The sequence below is a fragment of the Aegilops tauschii genome, chromosome 7 (assembly GCF_002575655.3).
Source record: "Aegilops tauschii subsp. strangulata cultivar AL8/78 chromosome 7, Aet v6.0, whole genome shotgun sequence".
NCBI classification, from domain to species: domain Eukaryota; kingdom Viridiplantae; phylum Streptophyta; class Magnoliopsida; order Poales; family Poaceae; genus Aegilops; species Aegilops tauschii.
In genome coordinates this window covers 182067494-182081062 of record NC_053041.3, presented here as the reverse complement: position 1 = coordinate 182081062, position 13569 = coordinate 182067494, and the positions used below count along the sequence as shown (strand labels likewise).

At 46.1% G+C, this 13569-nt stretch overlaps 2 protein-coding genes across 2 annotated transcripts; one reads left to right on the top strand and one right to left on the bottom strand.

Annotated features, from left to right (window-relative positions):
- Window positions 1-187: 187 nt before the first annotated feature.
- Window positions 188-3005, bottom strand: LOC141027010 (uncharacterized). The gene is made up of 7 exons (XM_073503919.1): window positions 2981-3005; window positions 2675-2862; window positions 2160-2416; window positions 1632-2081; window positions 1496-1536; window positions 930-1443; window positions 188-812 (listed from the first exon to the last, which is right to left on the bottom strand). Exons 1-7 carry the CDS (start codon window positions 3003-3005, stop codon window positions 188-190), a joined length of 2100 nt encoding a protein of 699 aa, XP_073360020.1.
- Window positions 3006-8521: 5516 nt separating this feature from the next.
- LOC141027009 (uncharacterized) lies at window positions 8522-11349 on the top strand. The gene is made up of 6 exons (XM_073503918.1): window positions 8522-8546; window positions 8665-8852; window positions 9111-9367; window positions 9446-9909; window positions 10285-10597; window positions 10725-11349. The coding sequence occupies exons 1-6, from the start codon at window positions 8522-8524 to the stop codon at window positions 11347-11349; spliced, it is 1872 nt and encodes a 623-aa protein (XP_073360019.1).
- The last annotated feature ends 2220 nt before the right edge of the window (window positions 11350-13569 follow it).

The window sequence follows — 13569 nt, the reverse complement described above, 5'->3', positions numbered from 1 at the left end:
CATCTTTACAAGTTCATGTACATTGTCTTTTTCATGGTTGTGACCAGGGACGAAGCCAGAAAATAGAGATAGGGGGGGCAAGAACAAAAAACATCAAAATCTTTGGATACATAGTCACATAACTTAGTAAATATTGGAAGATAAAAATAGTCAATGTACGTATGTTGCTCCATAATAAGAATAAAAATTACATATCTATTAATTTGAAGTCGGATTTACGAGCACCAGTATCAAATATCTCAATAATATCGTTGGAGCTAAACTTGGCTGCTATTTCCTTCTCAATGTAGACTATAGTGCAATGACGAAGAAAATCATCTCCCAATTTACTTCGAAGACGTGTCTTGACAAGTTTCATTGCGGAAAAGGCTTGCTCTGCTGTTGCAGTTGACACCGGAAGAGTTATTACTAATCGTAACAACCTCTCAACCATAGGATAATCAGAAGACTTGCCAGTTTTAATTATCCCTTTTGTCATATCAGCAAGTGATTTGCAATTTTTGATCTCTGGATGGTTCAATGTATCAAGCTGAAAATGTGGTAATTCACACTCCAACCGATCTCTTTCTTGACTAGTAAAATCAGCAGGATAGAATTTTTCCACTAGAGTGCATATCTTTGACTTGTCGAAGGCATCATGTCTAGGGTCCAATGATGAACAAAGATCTAGAAGCTCCGTAACTTGAGAACTGAATCGATCATTCAACTCTATCATTTGTTGATCTATTGCAACATTAAACACATCTACTTTGTAATGATGGATAACGGTGGTGTTTTCATGCTTATTTCTTGATTTTGGTACATCAACATACCTATAATTGCAATATATATGAAAAACATGAATTAGTTGCATGATTTAGACAATAATGAGTAAGTTTGTAAGTGACTAAATCTCTACATTGGCATTTAATGAACATAGAGATAGGGACCTTTGATCCATGTCCGGGATATCAATCTCATGTTTCGCACAAAATGATTTGACATCTTCAAAAAGACTTTCCCATCCATCTTGTCTCAGTTCAGCAAGCAACGACTTTGTGTTAGAAACACAATCCAGTGCATTAGCAATATCCAAACTTTTATTTTGAAGTTTAACACACAAGATATCCGTGATTTTCATAATTCTTTCCATTAGGTGCAGAATGAAGACAAAATCAAATGTGTTTAATATCTTCAGGGCACCTGCAGCGTCTCCTCTTGAATTCCTTGTAGCTGAGCGATCAGTTGCTACACTTCTTAGAACTGAAATAGTTGCAGCAGACATCTTGAGCAAACTTTTGATTGACTTATGGTGTGAACTCCATCTCGTGTCCCCGGCCCTTTGTAAAGATCCTATTTGATTAGCCCCTCTTCCAGTGTCAAGCTCTCCCAACTCAATCTCTCTAGCAATTTGAGCTGCCTGGTTTTCTAGTAACTCATCATTACGTTTGGGAGATGCACTAACTGTATTCACAACAAAATTTGCATGTTAGAAAAAATTGTGAACCTCATTTACCTCCCTTGAAGCGGCAACCAAAGCCAATTGGAGTTGATGAGCTAGACAATGGATATAATAAGCATAAGGACACTCTTGGAGAATTAGAGCCTTTAGCCCATTCCACTCCCCTCTCATATTACTTGCTCCATCATACCCTTGGCCTCTAATATCTTGCACATTCAACCCATTATCAACTAGGACAGCAATGATTTTATTCTTGAGAGTCAAAGCACAAGTGTCACTAACATGAACAAGATCAAGGAAACGCTCCCTTATCAACCCTTCTATGTTCACAAACCGAACAACTACTGCCATCTGCTCTTTTTTAGACTCATCCCGACATTCATCAACCAGTATTGCAAACTTGCTGTTACCCATTTCTTCTTTAATTGAGGTTTGCACTTTTCGTGAAATTATGCTAGCAATTTCCTTCTGAATAGTTGAGGAGGTGTACTTTGCATTTTTAGGAGCATTCTGTACAACTTCTTGTACATCCTTATTATAAGAAGCCAAAAGCTTAATCATTTCCTTGAAATTACCTTGATTCTTGGAATCCTCAGATTCATCATTTCCTCTAAATGGACATGCTTGAAACATTAACCACCTGATGCAATCAATAGAGAATAATTATTAGATGTCATGTATTAAGAAAATTGTCTTAAATTAAATATATGTTTCTTACCTCATGGCATCAATAGAAGTCTTAAGCCTCAGTCTTGCATCAAGAACCATTTGCTTAGTTTGCTTTTTCATCACCTTGTCAATATGAATTGGATTATTTTTCAGATTTTCGTAACACCGAACTGCAAAGTTATGAGCAGAGCTGGGAGTAGTGCCCATATGTTTGAGAAAAGCACATTCTTTTCCATTGTTAACCTTCTTCCACTTATCAAATCCTTTGACAGTGAATGTGTCCGAACCACACTTCCCAACTGGCTTCTTCGAAAAGAGAAAACAAGGCAAGCAATAGGCACATTTTGTATCAGTCGAATATTCCAACCGCCAAAAATTTGTGTACCAATCTTTTTGGAATCGCCGACGAACAGCACTTCTATCATTATATTCATAATTATCCAATTCGGGCTGATAGGCCCCCTCACATATGTAAAAACGCCTAGCATCATCTTGCTTTTCTGGAGGGAGTTTCCAAATTTGAGGGCGCCTCCCTGGGTCTCGATCATATTTTGTGGTTATGACTGTAGCTTCTTCTGTAACTTCTGGCACTGGAACATCTTGAGCATCACCTTCAGCATGACTAGGGTTGTTCTCTTCGCTAGGCTGCACATCATTTGTATTAGCACCATCACCATGTTCAGATGGCTGGGAGATTGGACCAATTGGCTTGAAATAAGTATGGATTGATTGAGCTCTCTTCCTCTTCATGTCTACAGAACACAATTTTGGACAATAAAAAAAATTCTAATTAGTTTTTAATGTCTATATTCTTACAATTACATTCCAAGGCAGAAATTATTCTAATGCTGGTGCTGCAAAAAAACTAACCTTTCTTCCTTGTTTGGTCGCTCATCAGTGTGGCCGGCCAGAATACGCCGGGCCGCAGGGGAGTGTGGCCGTCTGGGTCTCAGGGACGATCGGACGGAGGCCTTCCCTTCTGAACGGAACGGATGAAGAGATTACATAGAGGATAGACTATAGAGGCGGCCGGCGGCAGCGAGCAAGTTTTTCGGATAGCAAGAACGAGCAGATTGAAAAGGAAGCAGAAGACCTGGTACACGCCGCTGCGGCGCTGCGTAGGTCGTGCGTATTGCTTCCAATTCCTTGTCTTCCATCCACGGACCACGGTGGGCTGTGTTTTCTTTTCCCTTTTGCTGATATATTTGGGCCTTTGGTGTTGTGTGTACCGTGTATGTACATGCGGCCTGCGTACATGACTCTGGGCCTCTGCCTATGAGAGCATGGGGGGGGGGGCGAGACAACTAGAAATTGTATGTGTACGAGGAAAAATATCGCTCCTAACTAATCGCTATCAAGGGATAACGAATTGTTGGGGGGGGGGGGTCTAGCCCCCCTGCCCCCCCTTAAAATCGTCCCTGGTTGTGACTTGTGAGGTTGAGCAGCCATGGTGTGGCAGTAGAGAACATTCGGGCGTGTTTGGTTGCCGTGCGCTACAGTACCCGCATTGCATACATTTCTCCACCCAACCTGGTTATGCAAATGCAGCCTCAAATGCACCATCTGCATGTTGTTTGGTTGCCTGCATGCCCTCTTGCCTGCATGGGCAGAACCACACTGCCTGGTGTTTGGTTGCTTGCATGTTAGTGCACAAACCCAAGGCATGGTGTTTGGTTATATGCAACGCCTGGTGTGTGGTAACCTCTTTGGCTAGTTGGTGAGGTTACCAGCACACTTTGGCACAACCAGTAGCACACATCATAAGCAGAGCAAAGTATAAACAGAGGATCAACTACTTAACAACATATTTCAGATAAGCAGTACCACACTTCATAACAGTTCTACGCATAAACCATAAACATAAACAGTTCAAAGCAGACTTGATAGTACTTAGGGAGGCCTCGGCCCTACTCCTTGGCGGCGAAGGCTTCGTCGTGCTTCCCGCACTTGTTGACGACCTTAATTCCATCGTCGTCGAAGATGATGACCTTGAGGGTGTCGGGAGTGAGGAGCTTGAACGTCACCATGTAGCCGATTTTGATCTGATGAACGGCTGCGTAGGTGGCCCAACCCTGATCCAGGGTCACCCTGCCATTCATCAGCTTCATCATCACCTTCCAGGAGCAGCCGGTGTTGTTCCCGAGCTTGAACTTTGTCGGCACCGCGACGAAGTGCTTGGTGAAGTCCAGGGGCATGGGGATGCACTCAAGCTTTGGTGCAAGGATGACCTTGCAGAAGTGAGTTGTGCCATCCTCCTGATGGTAGTGGTCGTAGTTGCGGCGCTTGTTGCTGGGGGGCTCCTCCATGCCCTCGTCGTCGCCACCCTCAGGCGTCTTCGGGTCTTCCTTGGCGGTGGGCGGCAGCACAACCTCGTCGGACATTGGGTGAAGGGGCTGCTTGCCCTTGTTGTCAATGGTCGGGAGCACCTCTGTGCCCATCTCATTGCTCTTCTCGATCTGCACACAATTCATGGAGTCAAGCACAACACGGAGTTCATGGCTAATTGAAGAGCATGTAGTTAAAACGGCATGACTGTCACTCTTCTCCTCCTCTCCATCCCCTCCTATATTTACTCACCCTGCCCACCACTACTTACCCACCCCCTCTCTTCTCTCACTGTCAACTTCCTCCTCCCCATCGCCATGAGCTCTAGCTCCAACTCCAACGCCAACCCCTTCCCTTGGGGTATTGGCTGGAGGGCCTTCTTCCTCAGGTGGTCGGCTGGTGACCGCACCAAGTTCGAGAACACCATGGAGGTGTGCTCGAACTTCGGCTCCATGCCTGACATGCAGAACGAATCCAATGCAGTGCTCATGAAGGCCACTAAAGAAGAGCTGAAGACACTGATTCCTGACCCTGCGAAGGACGCGATGGAAGTTGACATCATTCGCTGGGCCATGAATCAGGCCGTCTCCGACGACGCAAAACAGAGGAAGAAGTGGCGCAATTACAAGACCTACTGGGCTCCTAATGACCGCCGTGCCGCAGTGTACTGGGAGACGCCTATCGCGCTGTCGGCGGTCATCGGTGGGGAGCCTAAGGAGGAGGAAGAAGAAGCAGTGCAGATGGCAGCGAGGGTGCCAGAACCAGGCCGTCATACCTGGCAGATCGACCTCGACTCCGCCGAGGACAACGACAACGAGCCGTCGGCCCGCACGGCGATGAAGAAGAAGATGAAGGCCAGCGGCTCGACCAGCCGCTCCGCACGCCGGTGACGGCCGCCGCGGTCAGCCGGTGTCCGTTGTGTATCCCCTATCCCCCTATCCCCCAATCCCCCTTCTGCATTCCGATCTTGCAACTATGAACTCATATGAACTCATATGAACTGCTATGAACTAGTATGAACTACCCCTATGCTTATCTACCTCTATTCCCCATTCCCCTCCGCCGTGGATCGAATCTAGCGTGCATGTCGAAGAGAGAGAAGTGCTTACCGCCATTGCCGCGGGCCAACTACTGATCCGCTCGCCGGTGATGGAGTCAGGTGGTCTTCTTCCTCTGCTTCGATCCGCCACCGCCGGTGAGAGTTGGGAGAGTGGGGAAGAGTGGGGAGAGGGAGCGGTGAGGGGCGGTGAGGCTAATAACTGCCGGCGCTTCGGGAAGCAACGCGGTTTCTCGAGCGTGGCCGCACGCGTGCAGCCGCCGCCGCCCACGTGCACCGCTCGGGCCTGGCCCTGGAGAAACTGCCCATTCGTGCGTTTACAGTGAGCCAGGCCCAGAGGTGCTTTAAGTTTCGTGCTGTGCAGACCCAATAGTAAAACCAGGCGTTCAAACAGCCCGTTCCCTTCCCGCGCGGGCCTGGTTGGGCTTTATGCAGGCAACCAAACACGCCCTTCATGTCTTATGTTTGGGAAGCATCGAGGAATATGGGAACACTAACCGCTCATCGTACACAAGGCAGTGCTTCGCCTGTTCATGTTGCTTGCTGCTTCTACCCTCTTGTTGGTGTGGTGCGAGGAAATATAGTTCGATAGGGACTAAAATGCAAGCTGAGAGAGGAGGCGGGCAACATACCAACATACCATAGGAATGCTCCCAAATGTTCTTCGTGTCCCTCCTCTCAAATCCTACCACCAATATCCTCAAGTCTCAACAAATGGCATTAGAGCAGGTGCAATGTTACCACAACCTGAGTGAGCATGGTGCTGTGAGCTGCGAGTGGTGGAGTCATCTCAGTTACGTTGTGATAGGGTCAGGGGGAGAGCATCCATCGTCGTCGACCCCCAACTGCACATACAAAAAAAAAGTTTCAGATTCTGCTCAAACAATGCACATACATTTTGAGTAATTTTGTTTTCTTTGTACGTAGCCGAATTCTTCGCATGTGGTTTTAGGTGGACTTAGGTCATTCATCATTGGTTTGCATTGGTAGACTGGCTTATTCATGTCCTAGTCGTTCGACTGCAGGCGAAGCACCGGGCCGGCCGGCACTTAGAAATTTGAGGAAAGATAGAGTAACACAGAAACCAATTTCATCGGTCGAAACAAACAGTTCAAACGGCTCCTAGTCTGACAATTGATAACCGGTCATGTTGGAAGAAGCACTCATCAGGTAGGTCGTTAGAGCCGAGCGTCCTAAACCCGTCTCATACTTCCGGATGGGTCGCTCGATCACTGACCGGTCATAAAATTTCGACCCAGACGAGCGTCTTAAACGGGCCGCAAACATCCGGGCTGATCGGCACCCCTTATAGCTAGCCCAAATATGAGGCGGATATGAAGGCGCCCGGGCGCGCCCGTCACATCGGACTCGGTCCACACTGGTCCATCCGACCCCACTTATATTCTTTCCCATCCGCTCGCCAGATCAAATCCTAGCCACTTCACACTCCACTCTCCTCCACTCCCTCCGCCACCCAAGCTCACTTTCGTCGATTTTCGGCCGTCTCCGGCATGACGTGCAGTGGATCTGACTGACCAGTCCGGATCCATCGACTGGGGTGTCATCCCGCGCGGGTTGGAGGAGGGCGGTCCGCATTACACTCCACCGCTCTCCGGAGAATAGCGCCCGACCGACGGCAGGATCTGTACGGCGCGACTCCATAGTGTTGGCTCAACGGGCGCTCGGGCTCTCCAGGACTGGATCATCGCGGTCCTGGTAGGCGGAGAACCTCTCCTTCCCCATCATTAGTCGGGCAGACTATGAGTCCCACCAGGACCGGTGTGCTCGCCATGGAAAGGAGAGGATAAGGGTCGCCGAGGCCCGTATCGCGGTGGAAATGGCGATGGTAGAGGCAGCAAATGCGGTGGCACGGGCGGCCGCAGTGGAGGAAGCCATCCGCGCCCGCATTATGAAGAAACAACATCGGAGGAACACGCGCACCCTCGTCGGAGAGTAGAATCGGACGGTCCGTGCCATGGCCGGACTGCCATCGAAGAAGGGCAACGACGCGAGGATAGCTCCAGCGGCGAGTAGATCCGGCTCGATCCCTACTGCATCTTTGACCGGTACTTCCGCGAGAAAGATGGCAAGGGCAAGGGCAGCCGTGGATGATCTCCACCATAGCCAGACATGTTAAATTTTAATAGTCCGATGGCATGTTAGTAGTGATGGAGTAGCCAGACGATGTGTGTAATACATCAACGTAATTGCATGAGTTTGTATGGATTTAAGATATGATAATTAAGGTGTTCGGTTATGAAAAGATAAATTTAAGGCTCGACCGTCAGTATCCGTAGACAGGGACAATTTTAAGGAGGGGGCCAGGGGGGACTAGACCCCCCCCCCCCCAACGATCTCGTTATCCCTTGATAGCGATTAGTTAGGAGCGATATTTTTCCTCGTACACACACAATTTCTAGTTGTCTCGCCCCCCCATGCTCTCATAGGCAGAGGCCCAGAGTCATGTACGCAGGCCGCATGTACATACACGGCAGGGACGATTTTAAGGGGGGGCCAGACCCCCCCCCCCCCCCCCCCCCCCAACGATCTCGTTATCCCTTGATAGCGATTAGTTAGGAGCGATATTTTTCCTCGTACACACACAATTTCTAGTTGTCTCGCCCCCCCCCCCCCCCCCCGCGCTCTCATAGGCAGAGGCCCAGAGTCATGTACGCAGGCCGCATGTACATACACGGTACACACAACACCAAAGGCCCAAATATATCAGCAAAAGGGAAAAGAAAACACAGCCCACCGTGGTCCGTGGATGGAAGACAAGGAGTTGGAAGCAATACGCACGACCTACGCAGCGCCGCAGCGGCGTGTACCAGGTCTTCTGCTTCCTTTTCAATCTGCTCGTTCTTGCGATCCGAAAAACTTGCTCGCTGCCGCCGGCCGCCTCTATAGTCTATCCTCTATGTAATCTCTCCATCCGTTCCGTTCAGAAGGGAAGGCCTCCGTCCGATCGTCCCTGAGACCCAGACAGCCACACTCCCCTGCGGCCCGGCGTATTCTGGCCGGCCACACTGATGAGCGACCAAACAAGGAAGAAAGGTTAGTTTTTTTGCAGCACCAGCATTAGAATAATTTCTGCCTTGGAATGTAATTGTAAGAATATAGACATTAAAAACTAATTAGAATTTTTTTTATTGTCCAAAATTGTGTTCTGTAGACATGAAGAGGAAGAGAGCTCAATCAATCCATACTTATTTCAAGCCAATTGGTCCAATCTCCCAGCCATCTGAACATGGTGATGGTGCTAATACAAATGATGTGCAGCCTAGCGAAGAGAACAACCCTAGTCATGCCGAAGGTGATGCTCAGGATGTTCCAGTGCCAGAAGTTACAGAAGAAGCTACAGTCATAACCACAAAATATGATCGAGACCCAGGGAGGCGCCCTCAAATTTGGCAACTCCCTCCAGAAAAGCAAGATGATGCTAGGCGTTTTTACATATGTGAGGGGGCCTATCAGCCCGAATTGGATAATTATGAATATAATGATAGAAGTGCTGTTCGTCGGCGATTCCAAAAAGATTGGTACACAAATTTTTGGCGGTTGGAATATTCGACTGATACAAAATGTGCCTATTGCTTGCCTTGTTTTCTCTTTTCGAAGAAGCCAGTTGGGAAGTGTGGTTCGGACACATTCACTGTCAAAGGATTTGATAAGTGGAAGAAGGTTAACAATGGAAAAGAATGTGCTTTTCTCAAACATATGGGCACTACTCCCAGCTCTGCTCATAACTTTGCAGTTCGGTGTTACGAAAATCTGAAAAATAATCCAATTCATATTGACAAGGTGATGAAAAAGCAAACTAAGCAAATGGTTCTTGATGCAAGACTGAGGCTTAAGACTTCTATTGATGCCATGAGGTAAGAAACATATATTTAATTTAAGACAATTTTCTTAATACATTACATCTAATAATTATTCTCTATTGATTGCATCAGGTGGTTAATGTTTCAAGCATGTCCATTTAGAGGAAATGATGAATCTGAGGATTCCAAGAATCAAGGTAATTTCAAGGAAATGATTAAGCTTTTGGCTTCTTATAATAAGGATGTACAAGAAGTTGTACAGAATGCTCCTAAAAATGCAAAGTACACCTCCTCAACTATTCAGAAGGAAATTGCTAGCATAATTTCACGAAAAGTGCAAACCTCAATTAAAGAAGAAATGGGTAACAGCAAGTTTGCAATACTGGTTGATGAATGTCGGGATGAGTCTAAAAAAGAGCAGATGGCAGTAGTTGTTCGGTTTGTGAACATAGAAGGGTTGATAAGGGAGCGTTTCCTTGATCTTGTTCATGTTAGTGACACTTGTGCTTTGACTCTCAAGAATAAAATCATTGCTGTCCTAGTTGATAATGGGTTGAATGTGCAAGATATTAGAGGCCAAGGGTACGATGGAGCAAGTAATATGAGAGTGGAGTGGAATGGGCTAAAGGCTCTAATTCTCCAAGAGTGTCCTTATGCTTATTATATCCATTGTCTAGCTCATCAACTCAAATTGGCTTTGGTTGCCGCTTCAAGGGAGGTAAATGAGGTTCACAATTTTTTCCAACATGCAAATTTTGTTGTGAATACAGTTAGTGCATCTCCCAAACGTAATGATGAGTTACTAGAAAACCAGGCAGCTCAAATTGCTAGAGAGATTGAGTTGGGAGAGCTTGACACTGGAAGAGGGGCTAATCAAATAGGATCTTTACAAAGGGCCAGGGACACGAGATAGAGTTCACACTATAAGTCAATCAAAAGTTTGCTCAAGATGTTTGCTGCAACTATTTCAGTTCTAAGAAGTGTAGCAACTGATCGCTCAGCTACAAGGAATTCAAGAGGAGACGCTGCAGGTGCCCTGAAGATATTAAACACATTTGATTTTGTCTTCATTCTGCACCTAATGGAAAGAATTATGAAAATCACGGATATCTTGTGTGTTAAACTTCAAAATAAAAGTTTGGATATTGCTAATGCACTGGATTGTGTTTCTAACACAAAGTCGTTGCTTGCTGAACTGAGACAAGATGGATGGGAAAGTCTTTTTGAAGATGTCAAATCATTTTGTGTGAAACATGAGATTGATATCCCGGACATGGATCAAAGGTATGTCTCTTTCCCTATCTCTATGTTCATTAAATGCCAATGTAGAGATTTAGTCACTTACAAACTTACTCATTATTGTCTAAATCATGCAACTAATTCATGTTTTTCATATATATTGCAATTATAGGTATGTTGATGTAACAAAATCAAGAAATAAGCATCACAACACCACCGTTATCCATCATTACAAAGTAGATGTGTTTAATGTTGCAATAGATCAACAAGTGATAGAGTTGAATGATCGATTCAGTTCTCAAGTTACGGAGCTTCTAAATCTTTGTTCATCATTGGACCCTAGACATGATGCCTTCGACAAGTCAAAGATATGCACTCTAGTGGAAATTTTTTATCCTACTGATTTTACTAGTCAAGAAAGAGATCGGTTGGAGTGTGAATTACCACATTTTCAGCTTGATACATTGAACCATCCAGAGATCAAAAATTGCAAATCACTTGCTGATATGACAAAAGGGATAATTAAAACTGGCAAGTCTTCTGATTATCCTATGGTTGAGAGGTTGTTACGATTAGTAATAACTCTTCCGGTGTCAACTGCAACAGCAGAGCGAGCCTTTTCCGCAATGAAACTTGTCAAGACACGTCTTCGAAGTAAATTGGGAGATGATTTTCTTCGTCATTGCACTATAGTCTACATTGAGAAGGAAATAGCAGCCAAGTTTAGCTCCGACGATATTATTGAGATATTTGATACTGGTGCTCGTAAATCCGACTTCAAATTAATAGATATGTAATTTTTATTCTTATTATGGAGCAACATACGTACATTGACTATTTTTATCTTCCAATATTTACTAAGTTATGTGACTATGTATCCAAAGATTTTGATGTTTTTCGTTCTTGCCCCCCCCCCCCCCCCCCCCCCCCCCATCTCTATTTTCTGGCTTCGTCCCTGTCCGTAGATGCGCTCGGACGTGTCCGCAGGCGCGTGAGGGACCGGACTTGCAAAGTCTCGATGTAGATGCTCTTAGTCCAACGTAAACTGGAGGGGTTACAATGTGATAGTTGACAACGCGTGAATGCCAGAAAAGGCCCTGAGCAAACGGGTCATTAGTCCGGTGTAAGCTTGCAAGGGATTTGCTAGTAATCTACCACTGTAAAACATTTTCTCAAAAAACAATTGTAAAATATTTAGAGGGATGTATTTTAAGTTCTTAGGGGCCTGAACCGGTAGTACTTCTTTAAAACAAATGTTAAGGGCATCTCCAACGCTGGCCCTTAAACCCTCCACAATCGTTCGGACTACACGGTCCGAACGAGTTTTGCCATCCAACATTGGCATGTATCGGCCTGCAGGCCAGTCTAGACGTGCTTTTTCCCACAAACTGTAGAGAAACCGCGGGGGCTTTGCAGGCGTACGGACCACTGTCACGTCCGCTCTTGAATATCCCGACCCACCAAAAAACCCTCCTGTGCCTGCGCGCTTTCTCGCCCGAGAAGGTCAGCGCCGCTGCAGAGCACCAGTGTTGCATTCATGCCGACTCAGAGCGACGCAACCTCTCACCGCAATTCGACATTGAAATGGCGCACCAGCCGAGAGCGCCGCCCTCGCCAGCTTGGTGAGCTCAACATCGTCGTCCGATTAGCCGCCCAGGCCGCAAAAGCAGAGCTGGAGACTGCCGAGGCGGAGCTGAAGATTGTAAAGGCGGAGCTGAAGACTGTAAAGGCGGAGCTGGAGCTTCATTTCACGGTGCTCACGCCCAGACGGATGCCAGCGATCATTTAGATTAGGTTTAGAGTCGGATTTAGTTAAAATATGTCCAAAATATAATGAATTTTCTTCGCTTGATATGAAATCCATCCGATCTTTGAATTTTGTCCGGTCTGTCCAAATCTTGTTTCAATTGTATGCGGCTAGTGTTGGATGACCGGCTTCGACATCAGTATCCACGGACAGATGTGAGAGCAAATTTAAGGTTCAGTATTGTAGATGCCTTCAACCGGTAGCATGTAGCAAGAGGGAGAGCAAAGAGATAAAATACCACCGCATGATTCTCACCCAAGCACCTCACAGGCCACGGAACAATGCCGACAAAAATCAGGCCCATCAAACAACTACGTATTGAAGCATTATACACACTAGGACCCACACGTCAGAGAAACATGGGTGTTCGATGGCCTCAACGCGCTTGTAGTCAGCCGTGCGTCAACTATAGAGGGATTTGTTCATTATTATTCTCATAAAGTTAAGATTTTTTTGAATTTTTTTTTATGTTCTCTTGCGGGGGTGCACTGAGCTGGGTGTCAAAAACCACTCTCCTGACTGCTCGCCCCAGACCACAGTTGATGCCAAACGATGACATGATAGTATATAAATCAGTACGTCGATATCTTTTCACATTGCTGCATCCTTTCCTTGGTTGTTGGAGCGGACTAGATGCAGTTAAAGACTATTCTCTTATTTAAAGTCGACAGAGGAGAGATGAGACGATTTCCTTATTTATAGTCGACGATGGAGAGCTGGTGGTTCAACAACGGAGAGAAATTGACCTTTCCTGGACTTTGGCACTCATGCAGACCATACTGATAATTTATGCAAGTTCATGTAGATTGTCTTGCTAATGGATGTGAGATTTGGGCAGCCACGGCAGTAGAGCACAGTTCACGTCTATGTTTGGAAGGCATCGAGGAATATGGCAACACACCAGACCGAGGAGGCAGTACTTGGCCTGCCTATGTTGCTCACCGACTCTGTCCTCTTGCACGCTTGGTGGTAGCTGCAAATCGATCCAAGCCTGTAGATGGCACGTGAATCCATCGTTGTTTAGACAATCCCAAACGTGCATTTCTGTTTGTGTGTGTACTGACGTGATCAGATATATATATAGTTCTATAGGAACTAAAAATGTAAGATGCGCACAAGAAATGAGTAGCAACAGAGAGGGTAGGAGGGCATCAGACCATCTAGAAATTTCCCCAAATGTTTTTGTTCATGTCTCAATCCCCTCTAAAAT

What these genes read in the sequence shown, in the direction of transcription:
- LOC141027010 (XM_073503919.1), bottom strand. Translation starts at nt 3,005, where the DNA reads ATGAGCGACCAAACAAGGAAGAAAG. An exon ending in ACTTCTATTGATGCCATGAG is followed by an intron (nt 2,082 to 2,159) that starts GTAAGAAACATA and finishes TGATTGCATCAG; the next exon opens with GTGGTTAATGTTTCAAGCAT. An exon ending in CAAGATATTAGAGGCCAAGG is followed by an intron (nt 1,537 to 1,631) that starts GTATGATGGAGC and finishes TCCATTGTCTAG; the next exon opens with CTCATCAACTCCAATTGGCT.
- LOC141027009 (XM_073503918.1), top strand. Translation starts at nt 8,522, where the DNA reads ATGAGCGACCAAACAAGGAAGAAAG. An exon ending in CGACCAAACAAGGAAGAAAG is followed by an intron (nt 8,547 to 8,664) that starts GTTAGTTTTTTT and finishes TGTGTTCTGTAG; the next exon opens with ACATGAAGAGGAAGAGAGCT. An exon ending in CCAAGGGTACGATGGAGCAA is followed by an intron (nt 9,910 to 10,284) that starts GTAATATGAGAG and finishes CAACTATTTCAG; the next exon opens with TTCTAAGAAGTGTAGCAACT.